At 47.7% G+C, this 22685-nt stretch overlaps 1 protein-coding gene and 1 pseudogene across 1 annotated transcript; one reads left to right on the forward strand and one right to left on the reverse strand.

Moving 5' to 3' along the window:
• On the forward strand, positions 15293-17030 carry LOC110430685 (chlorophyll a-b binding protein 8, chloroplastic). The gene is made up of 3 exons (XM_021448484.1): positions 15293-15740; positions 15888-15949; positions 16053-17030. The coding sequence occupies exons 1-3, from the start codon at positions 15429-15431 to the stop codon at positions 16666-16668; spliced, it is 990 nt and encodes a 329-aa protein (XP_021304159.1). The 5' UTR covers positions 15293-15428; the 3' UTR covers positions 16669-17030.
• On the reverse strand, positions 19046-20925 carry LOC8082434 (annotated as a pseudogene).

Consider the following 22685-nt stretch of genomic DNA (forward strand, 5'->3'; position numbering starts at 1 on the left):
TTATTTATTGAACATCACGCTTTTGTGTCTCTTGAAGATGAACCAAAGACTATAGAGGAAGCTCTTCGTGATGCGGATTGGATCATGGCCATGCAAGAGGAGTTGAACAACTTCTCTCGCAACCAAGTATGGACACTTGAAGAGCGACCCAAAGATGCAAGAGTGACTGGAACAAAATGGGTCTTCCGGAACAAAAAGGATGATCAAGGCAAAGTGGTGCGCAACAAGGCAAGACTTGTGGCAAAAGGCTTTTCACAAGTGTAAGGTCTTGACTTCGGTGAAACCTTTGCACCGGTGGCAAGACTTGAAGCAATCTGTATCCTACTTGCATATGCATCTAGTCATGATATCAAATTATTTCAAATGGATGTGAAAAGTGCCTTTTTAAATGGATATATTAATGAGCTTGTCTATGTTGAGCAACCCCCTGGTTTTGAAGACCCTAGGTACCCCAAGCATGTCTACCGGTTGTCCAAGGCTCTCTATGGTCTCAAGCAAGCTCCTAGAGCTTGGTATGAGAGGCTTAGGGACTTCCTCATTGAGAAGGGCTTCAAGATTGGGAAAGTTGACACAACACTCTTCACCAAGAAAATGAATGGCGAAATCTTCATTTGCCAAGTTTATGTTGATGATATTATCTTTGGCTCTACTAATGAAGATTTTTGCAAGGAATTTGGTGATTTGATGTCCAAGGAGTTTGAGATGTCCATGATTGGCGAGCTATCCTTCTTCCTAGGATTTCAAGTCAAGCAAATGAAGGAAGGAGTTTTCATCTCTCAAGATAAGTACACTTAAGATCTTCTCAAGAGGTTCAAGATGATGGATTGCAAGCCAATCAAGACTCCCATAGCATCAAATGGGCATCTCGACTTGGATGAGGGAGGTAACCCTATTGACAAGACTCTCTATCGCTCTATGATAGGAAGTCTACTCTACCTCACCGCATCTAGGCCCCATATCATGTTTAGTGTGTGTATGTGCGCTAGGTATCAAGCAATGCCTATGGAATCTCACTTGATTGCGGTCAAGAGAATTCTTAGGTACCTAAAATACACACCTTGCCTAGGCTTGTGGTATCCCAAAGGTGCAAGATTCCAACTTGTAGGCTATTTCAATTCGGATTATGCCGGGTGCCGGATTGATAGAAAAATCACATCCGGAGGGTGCCACTTCCTAGGTAGATCACTTGTCTCTTGGATGTCAAAGAAACAAAATAGTGTTGCTTTGTCAACGGCCGAAGCGGAATACATTGCCGCCGGTGCTTGTTGTGCACAAATACTCTACATGAAACAAACTTTGCTAGACTATGAAGTATAGACAAAGTACCTTTGTTGTGTGACAACGAAAGTGCCGTAAAACTTGCAAATAACCCGGTTCAACACACCCGCACAAAACATATTGACATCTGCCACCACTTCCTTAGGGATCACGTTGCTAAAGGTGACATATCCCTAGAGAATGTGGGAACGGAAAATCAATTGGCGGATATCTTCACAAAACCCCTAGATGAAGCTAGGTTTTGTATGTTGAGAAATGAACTTAATGTGCTTGACCTATCCAACTTCACTAAAAGATAAAAGTTGTGTGTTGAATCTTGTAAATAACTTTTGTTTTGCATATCATGCATACTAAATCTAAAATACAAAACTTGCATGTAGGGCTTGTCTAATATGGTTAAGATAACCCCCTCGTGTGTGTGAAAAGCTTAACCTTGGATCAAACTTGACAAGCATTAGTTTACCTTCAAGTATTGCATTACAACTCATATCATATGCATGCTTGTTAGTTGACCGTTTATTTTCGGTTATTCGTTGAGCATCCGTTGTGTTCGTCCATAGATAGGGGGAGCATTCAAAGCTCATTGTGGTTCAAACCCCTAGCTTTTATGGCCATATGATGCTCCTTGGTGATTTTCTCGAATTATTTTCATAAAAACTACTAAGCCTATGGCTAAATATCTGTGAAAATTTGAGGATTTGAGAGAAGTCACTCATACCAGTTCCATTTGGTGTTTATTTGTGTGCTTTTGGAAATGGAACTTGGTTGGGTCAAAGTCGGACGAGGTGCTAAGTTGAAAAAGTGCTCAGAGGAGCACCGGATGATGCACCGGACGCTCCCTATGTGCGTCCGGTGCGGTGAGTGTGCCAGACTGCACTCACCGGACGCAGGAACAGTGTCCCTGCAGCGTCCGGTGAGGTGCGTCCGGTGCTCACCTAGCGTGACCTGAAGCACCGGACGCTAATGCCAGCGTCCGGTGCCCGTCGTCCGGTGCAATGCCGTTTTGCATACCTCTCTACGCATGAGTTCGGTGGTCACCGGACGCGTCCGGTGCCACTTAAAGAGCGTCCGGTGACCCCGCGGCGGGCGCATAAAGCCCGCGCCCGGGAGATCTCGTGGACGGATTCTCTTTTTCTCTCTCAACCGCGCTCGTGCCCTAACTCGCCGCAAGCCGCGCCGCCGTTTCCCTCTGGCGACCTCGGCTGTTTCCCGTCGTCCTCGGAGGTTCCCCCGCGCCAGATCCACTTCGGAGCCTCTCCCTCTTCCTTCTTCCCTCGTGCAGATTCGATCTCGCGGTGATTTGAAGGCTTGAGTGAGTTTCTTGAGTTACCTGCCTTTAAGGTGTGTGAGTTTTTGTCTCAACGGATTAGAAAAGGGTTTTTGACTCCCATCTTCTTCATTAACCCTGTGCAGCACCTTAAGGAGAAGTTTTGTGTACTCCGGTGGTTGTCGATCGAGAGATTTCATCCGGAACGCGTCTCGTCCGTGGATCGTAAGCCGTTCGCGCCCGATTCTTTATCTCATCTTGCGATCTATAGGGTTCTCTCTCACCTTTAGTTGTTATAATTTCTTATATATATCCTATCTTGTCTATTCTCTGCAGCGCGTTAATCTCTGTTGTCAGTTGGTTGTTTGTCGGACGTTTGATCAGTCGATAGTTCTTGCAATGGCTAGATGCAAGAATGCCAGCGGTCCGGCAGCCGACACTGGAGGTTCCTCAGGTGGTGATGGTGGAGGTGATCCTCCCCGTCGCCTTTCAGCGGAAGAGAAAGGCAAAGGCAAGAAGCTAGCCACCAAGAAGCGCAAGGCCAGTGACAGAGATGCACAGGTCGCAGAGGCAGTTGCAGCAGCGGCTGAGGCAGCTGAGAGAGGTGGTCGCTCTGGTGCTCTGAGGATTGGGGATGACCTCACGCCACGGCAGCGGCGTGCAGTTCTTGAGACAGAGGCATTCCATGGATCCCCTCCAGGCACCGTGACGATTGGAGGACAGAGGATTAGGCTTGTGGTTAGGGATCCAGCTCAGGAGGATCCAGTCACAGAGACAGAGACCCAGGCAGAGGGCACAACAGAGGGACAGGAGCAGGAGCAGCCCCTCAGGAGGTCGACTCGCGCGCGTACCCAGGCCATTCCTCGGACTGGTACGCCGGGTCAGTCTACCTCCACTGCTCGTGCCACACCAGTCAGAGGCACTCCAGCTTCCCGACAGAGGCCAGTCAGGATTCACAGGGATCTCACTCTCGTGTCTGCCAGAGAGATCCAGCAGCTGCGGTTCGTTCCGTTTCCTACGTGGTTTCCAGCTGCCAGGGATCCCAGAGCCGGTGCCAGGTTTTACACAGTAGTACAGGAGGACATCTACAAGGCACTGGTTCGCTCTCAGTCACAGTTCAGGGAGCACAGAGTGATTGACCTAGAGATACTGGGGAACGTGGTTGGAGCAGACATTCGTCAGTACTTCACCTACCTCCACGGTCTCCCAGAGTTGCTTGCACTCCCTGGTACTTATTGTGAGCAGTGGGTCAGAGAGTTCTACGCGTCAGTGTGGGTTTCTCCAGATCATAGTTACATTCACTACGCACTGGCGGGGACAGACTACCGAGTGATAGCTCAGAGGGCTAGAGAGGTGCTTGGACTGCGAGCCTCTCCCACCAGGATTCACCAGCTGTGCTACGGGAACGTTGAGCCCCCTCGTCGTCCTCATGGTGGTGAGATACCACCAGTTGACTTCGTGGCTCCCTGTTTTCATCCGCCGTTTGGGGAGGGCTCCAGTAGGACAGTGGGAGATTTGACACGCCTAGCTAGGATCCTCGACTTTGTGTTGAGGAAGACTCTTCTCCCCAGGACAGGCTATAGAGACGGATTCACTCGTATTCAGCAGTGGCTCGTTGCTCACCTCATCACTCAGACACAGTTTGACCTTTGGGATCTGATTGTCTCAGAGATTGAGGACACCATCTCAGAGAGCTTCAGGGGACGGTGTCAGTTGCCATATGCACATTGGATTACCCTGCTTATTCTTCGTGCCAGACCCCTTCCCTTGCCAGCTCACTTGCAGAGGGAGTTGACAGAGTCAGACACAGTCTTCCCTCACTACGACCCCAGGCAGATGCTGCGAGCACACCACGACCTCAGAGCTGCACCTCCTCCTCGTGCTCCACGTGGAACGGTGCCCCCACCTTCTCCTAGGGGCACTCGCAGTACAACAGCAGTACCAGAGACAGAGGAGCAGCAGGACATCGCGATTGGAGCTTTCGCCGATGCAGAGGCAGAGGGAGAGTTTGATTTCGCCTCAGACAGTTCAGATGATGACTATCAGCCGCTAGTGACAGATCTCCCTCCCAGGGCACACGACCACGAGGCAGGCGGTTCTTCGAGTGCTTCAGACCCCGCCCTGCTTGCTATCTAAGAAGGGATGAGGGCAGATCAGCGCCGTGCAGTTGAGGAGCAGGCGAGGCGAGACAGGGATCAGGCTGCCATCAATGCAGCCATGCAGGCCAGGCAGGATGAGCTCCAGCGTCAGCTTCTCACCTTTCAGGAGCAGCAGCTTGCTTTCCAGGCCCAGCAGACAGCGATGATGGCCGCTCTCATGGCTGCCTCCGGGATTCAGCTACCGTAGATTCAGTTCCCAGGCACGTCGACTGGCAGGCCATCTACTCTAGCGCCTCAGACTCAGAGCCAGTCGTAGCAGCCTCTCCAGCTACCAGCTCAGAGTCAGCCGTTCTCGACGCCACAGCACCAGGTCTCTCAGGGTGCTATTTCTTCAGGCTTTGAGCAGGTACCTCAGTTTTCTCCTCTCCGCTCCGGCTTCACTCCTCAGTCAGCGTCAGCGTCACAGCTCATGTGGGACTCGCAGACAGATCCGCACCTCAGTTTCACCTACAGTGCTCTGACTGGTGACCCCACGCCTCCTCCTCTGCAGGCCCCTGCAGTCTTTACGGCGCCAGTCACCACCACAGAGCTTCTGTCGTCGTCTGTAGCATCGTCCGAGCAGCTTGCACCGTCTTCTACCGTGCCAGAGACGATAGCTACAGCGACCGAGTCCGTGCCAGCTTCGTCAGTAGGACTCGAGCCGCCAGCACAGCCAGTGACAGCTCCCGCACCTACAGAGCAGACCCGGACAGCTTCACCTACTCCTGCAGCTTCAGAGGGCCACTCCACCTCCTCTGCCTCGACGGCCTGTTGGGTATTCTTAACATCATTACCAAAAGTAGACTAAGTTCTCTAAATCTAGTAACGGTGCCAAAAATGCCAAACCTATCCCTCACACCACTTAAGCCAAGTTGTCATCCCCAGCATGATATAAGAGACGCGGTATGGAAATATGCAATTGCTCTTCTAAATAAATAATGATTGGGATCTGCAAGCGCACAGATTAATACCGATGCAGCATTTTAACCGGGAAGTATTCTAGGTATCGTTATTTATATTTTTACCACTGGGAAGGGATTAGCAATCATCAATATTGATTACACAGTAGAATATGAGATTGAGCATCTATCATTGCATGTATAATTGAGAACATTATATCTAACTCTTCATACAGGGATAAGTGTCACATAAAAGATATATGAAATAATAATAGTGACAAGGATAACTAATCTGATCTAGCCACATAATAAATATGATAAGCACCTCAATTAGATACTCTAGAAAGTCATTAGCATGGTATTAGAACGAACTACAAGAATATTCCCTAAGTTATTCTCAACTATATAGTCTAGCATATCATAGTTAGTGCAAGCATACTTAGCAATCATTGTGAGACAAGACTACGCCCATGCATAGTGATATTAGCAAGGAATATGAGAAACATAGCAATCACTCCCCTGTAATAATGTTGCTCTGCCAGCCCAATACACGAGAGGGGGACTATATAAGAATCAATGAAGCTGTCACTATCACGAACTACCCCACGATCTGGCATATTGGGTACAATCGTAGATAAATACGGTATAAGCACCACGCCTACACAATATCTATCATTTAACCATGGATCCGATGGATAAACGCTATACGATCCTAAGCATGTATATAGATCAAATCTAACTAAGCCAAGTACATAACTATGATAAACTAAGAACAATATAATCTTGAATATAAGCAAATAGAGCAAAGTCATAAGCAATATATTGAAGTAGAACAAAGTCATATTCATAATATTGAAGAACAAAGATAATTAGAAAGCAATTAGAAGCACAATTAGAGAATTACCAAGAATCCTCTTGATAGATCCAGAAACCAATCGAAGATTGACTCCTTCTAGCTCTAATCCTATGTAGCTATGCTAATCTAGATATCTAATTGATGTGGTGGCTCTAATCTTGATCAGAGGCTTCTTCTCCCTTGAAGAACAATGAATTAGGGTTGAGAGGCTCTCTCCTCCAGGGGCCAGGGGGTCTGGTTTTATAGTCCCTTCAAGTGAATATGGGCCATTGGATTAAACCGACATAGATTGTATGGTTTAGATTCATCCTTTAGGTCGGTGTAGATCTCCCGCGAAGCAGAGTCCTGATTGGACTCCTAGAGGGGGCGGGCGCCCAGGGCAGGAGGGCGGGCGCCCTGCCTCTGGCCCCGTTTCGCCTCCACTTCGGTCTCGTGGCTTCTGGAGTCTTCTAGATGTAAGATAATTGCGCGGCACGTTAATATCTCTATGTAATCCCGACGTGTGGGCCTTTCTTCCGTATTTCCTGATAACCCCCTCCAGAAATAGATAAACACCAAAACTCGTGGAATTCTGTCAGATAAAACCCTAAGTCTAGATGTTGATTTCATTTGGATCCTTTTCTTTATTTATTTGATAATTACATTTGATACTTAAGGACCATCAACACGGCCGACAGTTCAGATGATGCAGCTCGCTTCGTGGCCGTGCCGAGGGACTCCACTGCTCCGCCTCCTCCACCGACTTCTTAGGTTTTTGGCGCTTGATGCCAAAGGGGGAGAGAGTGTGTATGAGAGTTAGGAGTTAGGGGGAGCTAGAGAGGGTGTTTAGGAGTTTATTCTTTTGAGATACTTTTTATGTGTGCTAATTTATCATGCATCACGTTTACTTTCATGCATTGCACTTGTGTGAGATACTATGGTTGTGAGACATGACTTGTGGTTATTGTGATATCTTAATGTCATGTGTTTTGGCTCATATTACCTTTGCTTCCGCGTTGTACTCCGATGTACTTATGAGCCTTATGTTTATATCCTGTCGTATATCTCTCACATATTTGGATGCAGGATGTTGGACTTGGTTGATATAAGCATGTCTAATCCCGTTGCTCTTATTGTATCATGCTTATTGAAACCAAGTCACTTTAAAAACCTCAACTCTTTTCATACTCGAGGATTGTCATCAATCACCAAAAAGGGGGAGATTGAAAGAGCATCTAGACCCTAGTGATTTCGGTGATTAATGACATTGTTGATTACTATGACTAACGTGTGTTTTGTAGAGACAAAGTCATAGGTAAGGTCATGGTAAATAGGTACTCGATGGATAGGGACGTACATGCCTACTTAATAGTGGAAATCGTTTCAGTTTTCAAAGGATGGATGGACATTGTCAAGACTAGACTAGGTCTAAGTGCCATTTGGTGAAGAAGGGCACTTAGAGTAGTTTAGGACTTTGTTTTCCTTTGACCGTACTATTAAGAGGGGCTTTGATCTTGTAGCTTGACTTAGGCAAGGCTTTAGGTTTAGGTGTGGTGCACACTTGGTAAACCTAGCACTAGGCAGCTCAGAGATAGTCCTTAGATCGAGAGGAACCAACTTCGTTTTGGAGCGATCGCGTTTCGACGAAGTTTGGGTGCCCAAAGGGGCACCGGACGCTGCACCGGACGCTCTGTGAGTGCGTCCGGTGAGGTCCTTAGCCGTTGGGACAGTGCTGTGCTTAGGGTTAAGCACCGGACGCTGGCACCGGACTCACCGGGCAGCGTCCGGTCCCATACCCAGGGAGCTTGTAAAGTTCCCCTGAGCACCGGACGCTAGCACCGGACGGCGTCCGGTCCCATGCGCAGGGAGCATGTAATGTTTCCCCGAGCACCGGACGGTGCACCGGACGCTGGAAGTTAGCGTCCGGTGACCTGTCAGAGAGAAGTACAATTAGCCGTTATCAAGCACCGGACGCTCGGTGCAGTGCGTCCGGTGCAACATAATGAGCGTCCGGTGACCCCGTTTTCAGTGGAAAACGGTTGGCCGACCTTTGGACTTCGTGGATAGTATTTATACTCCTCCACCTCATCCATGAGAGGTCTCTTGCCCATTTGAACATCAGAGAAACTTGTTGTGGAGCAAGAGAGTTGCAAGAGCCTAGAGAGGATTGAGATTTGAGTGATTTCTTGAGAGAATCCTCCTCTAGTGAGTTCCAAGAGTCAAGTGTGCATCCACCACTCTCTAGTGCCTTGTTTGGGTCAAGTGAGAGTTCTTTGATTGTTACTCTTGGTGATCGCCATCACCTAGACGGTTCGGTGGTGATTGGAGGCACGAAGACCGCCCGGAGTTCTTGTGGGTGGCTCGTGTCATGCTTGTGAGCGGTTTTGGGCGATTCACCGCGACGGAGTGTCAAAGAATTAGCCCGTAGAGAGCACTTGGTCCTTGCGCGGACCAAGGGGGAGCAAGACCCTTGCGCGGGTGCTCCAACGAGGACTAGTGGAGAGTGGCGACTCTCCGATACCTCGGCAAAACATCGCCGAGCACTTTCTTCCACTACATTCTAGCATTTACTTTGTGCTTTTACATTCTTAGAATTGCCATGCTAGAATAGGATTGGAACTAGGTTGCAAAACTTTTATCCGGTAGCTCTCTAGGACACTCTAGGCACAAGGGGTTGAATTGGAGCTTATAGGTTGCTTAAATTTTTAGAGAAGCCCAATTCACCCCCCCTCTTGGGCATCTTGATACTTTCAACTTCACTTACCTCCATGGCCTCCCAGAGTTGCTAGCTCTCCCTGGTACTTACTGTGAGCAGTGGGTCAGAGAGTTCTACGCATCAGTGTGGGTTTCTCCAGATCACAGCTATATCCACTACGCACTGGCAGGCACAGATTACAGAGTGACAGCACAGAGGGCCAGAGAGGTGCTTGGTTTGAGAGCCTACTCCACCAGGATTCACCAGCTGTGCTACGGGAACTTCGAGCCCCCTCGTCGTCCTCAGGGTGGCGAGATACCACCTGTAGACTTCGTGGCTCCTTGTTTCCGTCCACCGTTTGGAGAGGGCTCCAGCAGGACAGTGGGAGACTTGACACGCCCAGCTAGGATCCTCGACTTTGTGTTGAGGAAGACCCTTCTCCCTAGGACAGGCTGCAGAGATGGATTCACTCGGATTCAGCAGTGGCTAGTTGCTCACCTCATCTCGAAGACACCGTTCAACTTGTGGGATCTGATAGTCTCAGAGATCGAGGACACTATTTCAGAGAGCTTCAGGGGACGGCGTCAGCTGCTGTACGCACACTGGATCACTCTGCTTATTCTTCGTGCCAGGCCAGTACCCCTACCAGCTCACCTGCAGAGGGAGTTGACAGACTCAGACACCGTCTTCCCTCACTACGACCCCAGGCAGATGCTGCGAGCACACCACGACCTCAGAGCTACACCTCCTCCTCGTGCACCACGTGGCCCAGTGCCCCCACCTTCTCCTAGGGGCACTCGCAGTACAGCAGCAGTACCAGAGACTGAGGAGCAGCAGGACATAGCCATTGGGGCGCTTGCAGATGCTCAGGCTGAGGGAGAGTTTGACTTTGCTTCCGACAGCTCAGATGATGACTATCAACCTCCAGTGACAGACCTCCCCCCTAGAGCACACGACCATGAGGCAGGAGGCTCCTCGAGTGCTTCAGACCCCGCTTTGTTTGCTATTTTAGAGGGGATGAGGGCAGATCAGCGCCGGGCAGCTCAGGAGCAGGCGAGGAGAGACAGGGACCAGGCTGCCATCAATGCAGCAGTGCAGGCTAGGCAGGATGAGCTCCAGCGACAGTTTCTCACCTTTCAAGAGCAGCAGCTTGCGTTCCAGGCCCAGCAGACAGCGATGATGGCCGCTATCATGGCCGCCTCAGGGATTCAGATTCCACAGATACAGCTCCCAGGCACTTCGACTGTCAGGCCACCCACTCCAGCGCCTCAGACTCAGAGTCAGTCACAGCAGCCCCTACAGCTCCCCGCTTAGAGTCCGCCGTTCTCGACGCCACAGCACTAGGTCTCCCAGGGTGCTATCTCCTCTGGCTTTGAGCAGGTACCACAGTTTACACCTCTCCACTCTGGATTCACTCCACAGTCAGCGTCAGCGTCTCAGCTTGTGTTGGACACATCGACAGATCCGCATCTCAGCTTCTCTTACAGTGCTCTGACTGGTGACCCTACGCCTCCACCTCTGCAGGCTCCTGCAGCCTTTACGGCGCCAGTCACCACTACTGAGCGTCTGTTGTCGTCCGTAGCATCGTCTGAGCAGCTAGCACCCTCGTCTACAGTGCCAGAGACTTCAGCTACAGCGACCGAGTCCGTGCCAGCTTCGTCAGCAGGACTCGAGTAGCCCGCACAGCCAGTGACAGCTCCAGCGCCTCCAGAGCAGACTCGGACCGCTTCGCCAGCCCGTGCAGCTTCAGAGGGTCACTTCACCTCCTCCGCCTCGACGGCCGACGGTTTAGACGATGCAGCTCGCTTTGAGGCCGTGCCGAGGGACTCCACTACTTCGCCTCCTCCACCAACTTCTTAGGTTTTTGGCACTTGATGCCAAAGGGGGAGAGAGAGTAGAGAGTATGAGAGTTAGGGGGAGCTAGAGAGGCTGAGGGTCTTCTTTATTTTGATATACTCTTTTGTGTGCTACTCCATCATGCATCACGTTTATCTTTATGCATTGCATTTATGTGAGATACTCTATGGTTGTGAGACATGACTTGTGCTTATTGTGTTATCTTAATGTCATGTGTTTTTGGCTCATATTTACCTTTGCTTCCGCATTTTACTCCGATGTACTTATGAGACTTGTGTTTATATCCTGTTGTATACCACTCACATATTTGGATGCAGGATGTTGGACTTGGTTGATATAAGCATGACTAATCCCCTTGTTCTTATTGTATCATGCTTATTGAAACCAAGTCATCTGAAAAACCTAAACTCTTTTCATACTCGAGGTTATTGTCATCAATCACCAAAAAGGGGGAGATTGAAAGAGCATCTAGGCACCTAGTGATTTCGGTGATTAATGACATTGTTGATTACTATGACTAACGTGTGTTTTGCAGAGGCAAAGTCATAGGTAAGGTCATAGTAATAGGTACTCGATGGACAGGGACGTACATGCCTACTTAATAGTGGAAATCGTTTCGGTTTTCAAAGGATGGATGGACATCGTCAAGACTAGACTAGGTCTAAGTGCCATATGGTGAACAAGGGCACTTAGAGTAGTTTAGGACTTTGTTTTCCTTTGACCGTACTATTAAGAGGGGCTTTGATCTAGTAGCTTGACTTAGGCAAGGCTTTAGGTTTAGGTGTGGTGCACACTTGGTAAACCTAGCACTAGGCAGCTCAGAGATAGTCCTTAGATCGAGAGGAACCAACTTCGTTTTGGAGCGATCGCGTTTCGACGAAGTTAGGGTGCCCAAGGGGGCACCGGACGCTGCACCGGACACTCTTTGAGTGCGTCCGGTGAGGTCTTTAGCCGTTGGGAGTTCTCGGTGCTTAGGGTTAGGCATCGAACGCTGGCACCGGTCTCACCGGGCAGCGTCCGGTCCCATACCCAGGGAGGTTGTTAACCTCCCCGAGCACCGGACGCTAGCACCGGACGCACCGGGTAGCGTCCGGTCCCATGCGTAGGGAGCATGTAAAACTCCCAAGAGCACCGGACAGTGCACCGGACGCTGAGAGTTAGCGTTCGGTGACCTGTCAGACGCAAGTACAGTTAGCCGTTATGGAGCACCGGACGCTCGGTGCAGTGCGTCCGGTGCAACATAAAGAGCGTCCGGTGACCTCGTTTTCAGTGGAAAACGGTTGGCTGACCATTGGACTTCGTGGGTAGTATTTATACTCCTCCACCTCGTCCATGAGAGGTCTCTTGCCCATTTGAACATCAGAGAAACTTGTTGTGGAGCAAGAGAGTTGCAAGAGCCTAGAGAGGATTGATATTAGAGTGATTTCTTGAGAGAATTCTTCTCTAGTGAGTTCCAAGAGTCAAGTGTGCATCCACCACTCTCTAGAGCCTTTTTTGGGTCAAGTGAGAGTTCTTTGCTTGTTACTCTTGGTGATCGCCATCACCTAGATGGTTCGGTGGTGATTGGAGATACGAAGACCGCCCGGAGTTCTTGTGGGTGGCTCGTGTCAAGCTTGTGAGCGGTTTTGGGCGATTCACCGCGACGGAGTGTCGAGGAATCAGCCCGTAGAGAGCACTTGGTCCTTACGCGGACCAAGGGGGAGCAAGACCCTTGCGTGGGTGCTCCAACGAGGACTAGTGGAGAGTGGCAACTCTCTGATACCTCTGCAAAACATCGCCGAGCACTTTCTTCCACTACTCCTTTACATTCTAGCATTTACTTTGTGCTTTTACATTCTTAGAATTGTCTTGCTAGAATAGAATTGGAACTAGGTTGCAAAACTTTTATCCGGTAGCTCTCTAGGTCACACTAGGCACAAGGGGTTGAATTAGAGCTTATAGGTTGCTTAAATTTTTAGAGAAGCCCAATTCACCCCCCCTCTTGGGCATCTTGATCCTTTCAAGAACCTTTGTCTTCTTTACATTTCTTTGGTTGAAATTGGATAAGATATCTAATAGCTTCATCCTTATCAACAAAGAGCTGTGCACTTGTGCTATAGTATCATACACGTTGTACAATTAACTTTAGTGTTCCCATTCATATACGCATAACAGAATTAGATTAGACCTGTGCTATCTTTTGTTTGGTGCATACTTAAATCTTGGTTGTATGATGTCTGTTGTACACTCGACTTGTGTTTTATGATTGATTGAAACTTGTGTTTTGTGATCGATTGAAACTTCTTATTTTGTATTTTTGTAGAGTCATTCTTCACTTAGTGATGATGAGTCTAGGAGGAGTTCTCACTCTTTCACAATAGAAATCACAAGGCTGCCCGTGCAGTTTATTGTCTTGTCGAGGTGATGGTGGGGCCAAGTTTATACCCTGTTTGATCTAGTTTTGATGCCTGACTTCTTTTTTTTTATTTTTTGAAAGAAAACCGTGGGGCAAAGCTCCCTAGCCACAGAATATATTAAAACCAAAATACAGGGCAACGGTTACAAGGGTTAGCCAAAGAAAGGGCTAACCAAAGGACTTACCTGGGAAAAAAGAGGATTGCAACATTTGGAGCCAATTCATAAGTGTAGGGTGTCAAGAGGGTTTCAACTTTATGATTGGAAATGTAAACATTGCGCTCCTTCCAAATACACCGGGCTGCTATCATGAAGAGCTCCATAAAAGGGGATGACCAGAGGACTGCTTCTATTGAATGATCATCTGAAAAATGTTGCTTTGAACATTCCATTGTATGTGTAGAACAAACTCACCAGTGGTGAGGACCAAGACGCGAGGAAAATGTGGATGCTCTCATTGGTACCGCCGATGAAGATCGGTAGGACATGAAAGATTCGCCGCCACAGACGCATTGAGCAAAAAGGAAAGACTCGGAATCTGATTCAATTTTAAATACTAAATGACAAAGTAACCTGTAAAACCATCTAAAAATTACCTACGACTAATTAGTAATGTAGATGATATCAACTTTAATATAAATAATATGCAGCATTTAAGCTATTCAAAATTTATCTTTGTGGCTAATAATATCATTTACCTTATTATTAATAATGATATATAAAGATTAGTTTTAATATAGCTAATCATGTTAATTTTAAGTACTTTGATTATTCATATATAATGAAATTATTTTATATATTTAAAATTATTAATTATTGATAAATATTATTTATAGGTTTATTGATTTATGATATATTTAAATTTACAAATATTTATTCTATATGTTATTTTTTGAGTTGTCATTATCTATAGGGATTATATAATCGTAATAAACTTCTCCTATGTTTTAGGTGTCTGAATTTTAAATGATTTTAGGCAATACTCTTGTACCACCAACTAGTACAAGTAAATTATTAATTTTATAATTTTTTTTTGTGTCATAATATATTCAAAATTTGTCCTTTTCTACCTATAGAAAGAATTGTTAATCGTTAATTAATTGTCTTTCTACCAACACAAATCAGTTGCCGGGTTTGTGTTAACATGTTCTTTATTCTCGTTACTAGAAATTGTAGATTGTGCCTACAGAAATTGCAATGAATGAAATATGTAATTTTAGTATAAAATATATGTCATAAACAGCGCCGAATAGCAGGTCCATAATAATATTCTCTACATGCATAAAGATTTTGTTCTACTAAAACTATCAATAAGCAAATAGATATTTGTTACCATCGAAATCTAGTAGATATCCGAATACGAATTCAAATTTAAGACATTCGTTTTGCACTAGTATCCGATAATATCTGTATTCATATTTAAATTTGAATTAAAATAATAGTGCTATTCGTATCCGATTCTGTGCGGATCCTATCTAAATCCATCCCTACATATGAGTCTGCATGCAAGCATAGGCACTTAGGCTAATGGCGGGATAGAATGTCAAACCTGCTTCACAAAACCATCTATAAAGTCACTTGAACATTATTGGATACTTTGAGGATTACAGCACCAGAGTTTATAGTTAAGGGGGTTACATAGTTAACTTTTAATATGTTAGGGTGTATGTTATGTCGATTTTTTTCTACTATGCAATGACGACACACCGTTATGTCAGTATCCACACATAACATGCCGCATGATTGAAACTACCTTCAAAACCATCTCAGAGGTTATTTAGACGATTTGTAGTAGACTTTTCCTCTATAGGCTTCGTTTGAGCCAAAAACGTCTCATCCACATTCAGATAGGCCAAATTATCCAACATCCATCACCAGCGTACCATACGTACGCGTGGTCGTGCCCTGGGGGCAGTTGGGCGGAAAAAAGAAAATCTCGGCCAAGTGTTGAGGCGTGCGTGCATGCCAGCGGCCCAGCGACTGCCAACGCCTGCGAGCCACATGCCCCTGGCGCCCCCTTATCCCATCGTAGCCGCCACACGGCGCGCCGCCAGTGGCCCCGCGGATGCGGCCTCATCTCCCCGGCGCGGTTTTAGATTTCCCTGGGCCCCTCCGATCCACCACCTCGCGGCAGCCACGGTCATCACATACTTTCCGCGCCTCTTCTTCTGTGCTGTGCCCCTCTCCTCCCACCCAAACTGCGGAGGTACAGCAGCGACACGATCTCGCCACCGCACGCACCTTGTCCGAAGCTCAGCACCGATCTATGGCGGCTCAGGCTCTCCTCTCCCGCCCGGCCGTGCAGTCGGCCGTCTCCAGGTCGTCGGCGAGGAAGGCGCCCTTCGTCGTCAGGGCCAGCTCCAGCCCTCCAGCCAAGGTCTGCGCCGTAGGCCCTACCCTAGCTACTTACTAGTAGTAGTAGTAGTAGCAGCTCCGACGATCCGTCCGTCGTCGTCAACCTCCGATCTCAAGCTCCTTCTAGACAGGACTACTGAATGCTGACTCCATTGTTTTCGTTTCGCAGCAAGGTGCCGACAGGCAGCTGTGGTTCGCGTCCAAGCAGTCCCTCTCCTACCTCGATGGCACGTACGTACCTCTGCTCACACGCACGCACGCACGCAGCAAAACCTTCTACTAGCAATGGCAATCTAGTACACAACACATATGCTCACCGGCGTCATTGCTGCAGGCTGCCCGGCGACTATGGATTCGACCCGCTGGGGCTCTCGGACCCGGAGGGCACCGGCGGCTTCATCGAGCCCAAGTGGCTGGCCTACGGCGAGGTGATCAACGGGCGCTTCGCGATGCTGGGAGCGGCGGGCGCCATCGCCCCGGAGGTCTTCGGGAAGCTGGGCATCATCCCGCCGGAGACGGCGCTGCCGTGGTTCAAGACGGGGGTGATCCCGCCGGCGGGCACCTACAACTACTGGGCCGACTCCTACACGCTCTTCGTCTTCAACATGGCGCTCATGGGCTTCGCCGAGCACCGCCGCCTCCAGGACTGGTACAACCCGGGCTCCATGGGCAAGCAGTACTTCCTCGGCCTCGAGAAGTTCCTCGCCGGCTCCGGCGACCCGTCCTACCCCGGCGGCCCACTCTTCAACCCGCTCGGCTTCGGCAAGACCGAGAAGGAGATGAATGAGCTCAAGCTCAAGGAGATCAAGAACGGCAGGCTCGCCATGCTCGCCATCCTCGGCTACTTCATCCAGGGGCTCGTCACCGGCGTCGGCCCGTTCCAGAACCTGCTCGACCACCTCTCCGACCCCGTCAACAACAACGTGCTCACCAGCCTCAAGTTCCACTAGAACGTCCGTTGGTTGCTGCATCATACCTGTTGTTCATATGCTCTGGCTTGGCTGATGCATGGAAAGGAGCCTGAAGCGTTGCATCAGGACTCATGGCCAGCCTGCTGCTGCTTGTAACAAATTAGTATTGATCTTGTTGAGACCACAAACTATATTGCACATGGTAAATCAATGTACAATTCCCTCCCTAGACGCTGAAAAATTGATCTTAAGGGCACACATCCCCTAGGCATCCAATGGTGGATGCACGTGGGGATGTATGTGTAGCAGAACTGCAGAAGAGAGCATGTACTCTATGTGTATTCAATGGTGATGCACATGGGAGCACGTATGCTTAGAGACAAAACAGCATTACATTACCTTCCCTTCTGTTTTTTGTCAATATTTGCGGCCAATGAAAGAGCGAAGTTTTGTATCATTTCACGGTGCTAATTAACCTACCCTAGCAAAAATGAGTATATCTGGTTTAGCAAAATTCTTTTTTTTTTTTAGTTTGAGGATCTATGAACAAGTATAATTTACTCATAGTACAAAAATACTTGGAGAGTGTTTAGTGGAGCGTTTAGTGGAGCTCTCAAGCAGCTTCTAGCTTGAATCTAGGAAGATGTCCAAACATTTTTTTATAGAAAAGTTTTAAAATAAACTAGAAGGTTAGAAGCTAAAAGAAGTAGTTTCTTCTAATTCACTTATGCACACAATCACTTTTGACATACAGTTCATCCTAAAGAATCAATTCTTTCATATAATCACTTCCTTAATTAAAAACTAGCGACGACAGCTATCACCGCCGTTTATAGTGATAAAAACAGCCATCATTGTTGGTTCGCATTACAAACTGACGATGATAACCAAAAAGGTATCACCGTTGATTTGTTTGCAGGGCCAATATAAAGACCAAAACACTCAGACCATAACCCCACCCCACTCTCATAGAGCCACTGCCCCTCCCCTCTAGCCTACCCTCTTTCTCTCCCTTGCACCTCTCAACCATTGTCTCTATCTCACCTATCCCTCGGACGCCCATCTTTCGACTCCAGGCTCCCACTCCTCCAGGGCGGATGTACGGCCCGTGCTGCCCGGGCTGTAGCACGGGACGAAGCTTAAATAACAGTAGAGAATTGTTTCATAAAAAACACATAAAAAGGCTATTAAGCCCATTAGCCCCCCACGATAGGGATTTAACCTATTAGCCTCTGTTATTTAGCCTCTCCTGTGCTTCGTTTCTGAATCCGCCACTGCACTCCTCCCTCCCCCTCTCCCTCTAACTAGCATGGTGCGGTAGTGAGAGATGGCGGAGGTAGCACCGGGACCCGTAACCAACAATGAGCTGAACATATATATATAGTGTCTATCTTCGTTCAGCCTCCCCTTATTAAGGCCTGCAACCATAAGAACATGTATGGATCAAATCTAAATCTCATGTCTACAACTGTAGGAACAATTATGAATCCAAATCTCAATCTCATATCTACTAGTTGGATGTGAAAATTTAGACGCAACCATTGAAATTTAAATGTTAAACTTTTGACGTTGCCTCTAGGCAGCCCACAATGAGTCTACCTTGCCTCCAAGCCTAGTCCGCCATAGGTATGTCTTTAAGCTCAGCCCACCATGGGTTTGCCTTTAAGCCCAGCCACCGATGGGTCTGCCTCCACCTAAGCCACGGTCTATGATGCTAATTATGTAATAAATTGTTCGCCTCATCATTGCCAAAGCCTCGTGATAAACCTAAACCTCGCTGCTGCTAAAGCCTTCATATATCTAATATCCCTTCGCCATCCACTGCCTCTTCTCTACCATCCCTTAGCCTCCACCATGGTCAGGTTTTGGGAACCATCTTCCTACACATGTGAGACTTCCCTTTGATCATCTATATTTTACTAGAATCGTGCCTGTGCGTTGTAACGGGAAAAAGATTTTGTTCTAATATTTATATTGTACATCGTTCTAATGTTTTCACGGTGTTCACATACATTGGCTTCATACAAAAAAATCATGCATTATGAGTTGCGTGAAAGGTTCTAAAAAAGTCTATATTGTTATCTCCAACAGTTTATCTAGAAATGTTTTTTGTTAAGACATATAGGGCTTGATCTTTCCTGTTAAGAATGTATTGATTATAATGACATTTTTTAACTTTATTATTGTACATATATAGGACATGGCTTTAGGGACACTCACAAGGAAAAGAAGCTTCCAAGTTCATACTCTGTTTCCATTGCAAACGTTCTAATTTGCTGCCTTTTCTTTTCTTGGCACAAACTCACTTGCCAAAGCAATCGCACTTCATACAGCATTACGTTGCAATGAAATGAGATGATCGCGGGAGAGGAAAAAAAAAGTAGTCTGCATTCTGTCCTAACACTGCATGTGTCGCCTAGATAGAAACGCAGGGCACGGCGGAGGGACGCCAAGATTTCGCCGGCCGTGTCGTCTCCTCTTGCTAGTCCCCGTTCGCCCCTCGGCCGTGCGCCGGCGAGGTGTAGTAGAAGGTGACGCCCCTGCCGTTGGCCGCCTGAAGCGGCCTCGCGTTGCTCCTCGAGTCCTGCACACCAAACAAAAAAGCCACACACACATCTTTCGTCAGCGTATACACACCACCAGTGTACTTACTACTGCAAACTCTTCGACGCAATGGCCGGCGGTGAACGAACGGATGGGTGGGTGCTTACGTCGTCGACGGCGTTCCGCAGCAGCCTGATCTGGCGCCGCGTCACCCTCCGTGTCTGCACGCAGTGGCGAAGCTAGAGTAAATTAGAGAATGATGCAGTTCTCTAGCAAATATGAAATTTTAAAGTGTAACAATGATAAAATTTTGATTGTAATAGTAGGTTATTTTTAAATTTTTATGCTGGGTACATGTACACCCACAACTATGAACCTAGCTTGTGCACGCAAGTGCGCGCCACGTCACACACACGTACATCGCCGTGCACCTCTGTGTGTAGCTGGTTGCTCGTGCATGGATTTTAGGATTTATTAATTACCTGGTGCGCGACTAGCCACGTGACGCCCTCCGTGCATGGCGGCGTCGTGAAGGAGCCCATGTACTTGTAGTAGGCCAAGCTCCGGCTCACCGGCCGCCGCGGGTCCACCTCCTCGTCGATGAGCTCCTCGTGGTCTTTCCTCCTCGCGACCCTCCGGACGTACCTCTCCAGCTGCATGCACACATATATACACGCATGAGATCGATCATCACCAATTTGGTTGGTTGGTTGGTTGGACCGTCTTGTTCGTTTGACTGATAAGACATGACAGTGTACTGTTGGCTGATTTATTGTGAGAACCCAAGTAAACACAAATATTACCCTGCGAATGGTCCTGTCGCGATGATGCCGCGAGACCCTGTAGAGCTGCGAGACGACGGCGTACTTGTTGTTGTTGGCGTCGCTCTGGTGCAGCATGTGCAGCTCCAGTGCGTACCTGCGGCCGTTGATGGTGTGCTCGCTCGGCGCGTGCCAGTGCATCTGCCGGAGCCTGTACGCCACGCCGTCGACCACCACGCCGCCCGGGTCCGTGTTGAACCTCACCTGAAGAACACGTACGTACGCACATGCATGCAGATTATTATTAGTTATAACCCCTCTCGGTCGTCGTCGTCGACGACGAGATATATACTTGGCTACTGGTACGTACCATGATGTCGTGGCCGCGGTTGACGAGGGACGCGGCGGCGGGGCGGTAGGAGCGGCCTACGTGGCCAGGCCGGTCGCTGAGCCCCGCCACGGTGTCGGTGAGGCCGATGGGTGACTGCATGAGCCCCACGGAGCACGTCGCCCAGTCCCTCCGGATCATGCCCCACCGCGCCGGCCCGTTCCCGGCGTCTCGCCGGTAGCTGAAGTCCTCCTCGTCTTCATCCACCGATCGATTCCCCAGCCCAGCCATTGCAACGCATCAATTAATGGAAACCATGCACAGCACAGACGACAGCAGCACGGGGAGCGTGCAGTGTCAGTGTCACAAGAAGCAGGAAACGACCGGATGCACGCACGCATGACATGACACAACGACCAGCTGCTGCTACCGGTAACTATTATGCATTATTCAAAACAGAGCCGACTGACTCGACTCGATCGGTCACTCACGGCGCTGCGCGCGTGCGTGCGTAAACCAGCTGGACCCGGGACGCCTACCGAGCTCCTGCGCCGCCGCCGCGCCGAAGTGGCGGACGAGCAGCTGCAGCGAGAGGTAGACGACGACGAAGGCGGCGGCGGTGGCCAGCCTGCTGCTGCTCGGAGCCGCCGCGTACGCGTACATGGCGCGCGGTCGTCGCTTTTTTAGTGCGTGTTCTGTGTGTGCTGCCTGCTAGCTAGCTGCTGCTTGGGCCGTGGTTCATGTGTGTGTGTGTATGCGCAGGCAAGAATAAGGGATCGCCTCGCCGTGTGGTGGGGGGGGCTAATGAAGTAGCCGTGTCCGCGAGCACGCGCGCGGGGCGGGGCGGGGCCGGGAGAAAGCGCGTGATGAGGGCGCCGGCCGGCAAAGGCGGCCAGTCGCGCGTTGCATGGTGCAGGAGCGAAAAGGATCCTCTTGGGGATGTATTGTATATTGAGTGCCAATTTTATTTTTTCGAGCGGGCCAAATTCTTAAAATTTTCTGACAAAGAAATGGCATTTGTTTTGCTTTTCAGAGTGAAATGAACAAGAACATGAACCGAAGAGTGCTGTATATTCAAAAAAAAAAATATATTTTGCTCGGCGGGCGCATCCCGCGTGCACGGAACCCCACATGGCACGTGCCTGAGATACCTGACGAAGAGAGCAGATGAACACACCCTTAATTTAATTCGAACCAAGAATAACAAAAACTTAGAGGTATTTGGTTTGAGGTGTTAAAATTTAATAAGTACGATAGTATTTTCATTTTATTTAATAATTAGTGTTTGATTATATATTAATTAGGTTTAAAAGATTTGTGTCACAGATTATTCTCTAGTTATGTTTTTATTTTAGTAAATAGTAATATGTATTTAGTACTCCATGTATGTATCTAAATATTCAATGCGCTGTGAGTTAAAAAAAATTAGCAGGAACCAAATAGGGCCGAAGCCTCGTATTGGAATGTGGTCGGTCATCAACGATCGAAGAAAGACATGAATGTTTGAAACATAACACCTTAGGGCCTTGTTTAGTCGAGAAAACAAAATCTCAATATCCGCCGCGTGACTCGTTATCAAGGGTTCACTTGAGTTTTTTTTATCATGTTCATATTAGGTTAAAGGCACGAGATGATGTTTTTTCCTTGCATAATTGCTAGTCTCTTTCATTCTAAATTATAAGATATTTTTTTTATAAATACATAGTTTCTTATATGCACTTGCATATACACTATATCTAGATATATAATAAAAATAATGTAACTAAAAAAACCAAAATGTCTTATAATTTAGAAGGGAGAGAGTATTTATTTATTTGTAAACTGATCATAAATTAGCTGGTTGGGTTCTTTGTGGTGGAATCTATCCACTCGGGTTTAAGTTCTCAACTTGGCACGAGCGCTCGTTTTTTCCTGGATTTATTTCATGATTTAACGGCACATGCTTTTAGTAATAAGCGGCGTCACCATCGACAGTGAGACGTTTGTGATGACTTCGTGAATCTCGTGACCTGTCGACTCAGTCCTTCGGAGGTACTCATAGGGGTAGAGTTTAGGTACATGTATTTATAAGGGTGAGTGTGCGTGAGTTGTGAGTGTTTGCGTTATACTATGTAATTCTAAAAAAAGAGTATTTATTTATTTATTTATTATCATAATAGCATGATGGGTAAGTAGATGAAAATTTAAGGGGTAACTTTATGTTATGTTTTTGTAATGGAATAGGTGGGTAGTTTAGATGTAACTCTAGAGATTTTCTTTATATACTTTCTTCATGACAATAGATGTGGGTAATGTTTAAAAAAACATATTAGATCAAACTATTATTATTATCAATGGTAATTAATTAGAATCTAATCAATTGATGACTATATCTTTTTAATTATTATGATAATTTATATTCTTCTCATTGGGTACCTTCTAGC

This window comes from Sorghum bicolor, chromosome 10, assembly GCF_000003195.3.
Source record: "Sorghum bicolor cultivar BTx623 chromosome 10, Sorghum_bicolor_NCBIv3, whole genome shotgun sequence".
In the NCBI taxonomy this organism is placed as follows: Eukaryota; Viridiplantae; Streptophyta; class Magnoliopsida; order Poales; family Poaceae; genus Sorghum; species Sorghum bicolor.

Excerpts from the sequence above, each read along its gene's own strand:
- LOC110430685 (XM_021448484.1), top strand. The coding sequence starts at position 15,429 with ATGCGGCCTCATCTCCCCGGCGCGGTTTTAGATTTCCCTGGGCCCCTC. Across the intron at positions 15,741-15,887 it reads GCTCCAGCCCTCCAGCCAAG|CAAGGTGCCGACAGGCAGCT; the intron begins GTCTGCGCCGTA and ends TTCGTTTCGCAG. Across the intron at positions 15,950-16,052 it reads CTCTCCTACCTCGATGGCAC|GCTGCCCGGCGACTATGGAT; the intron begins GTACGTACCTCT and ends TCATTGCTGCAG.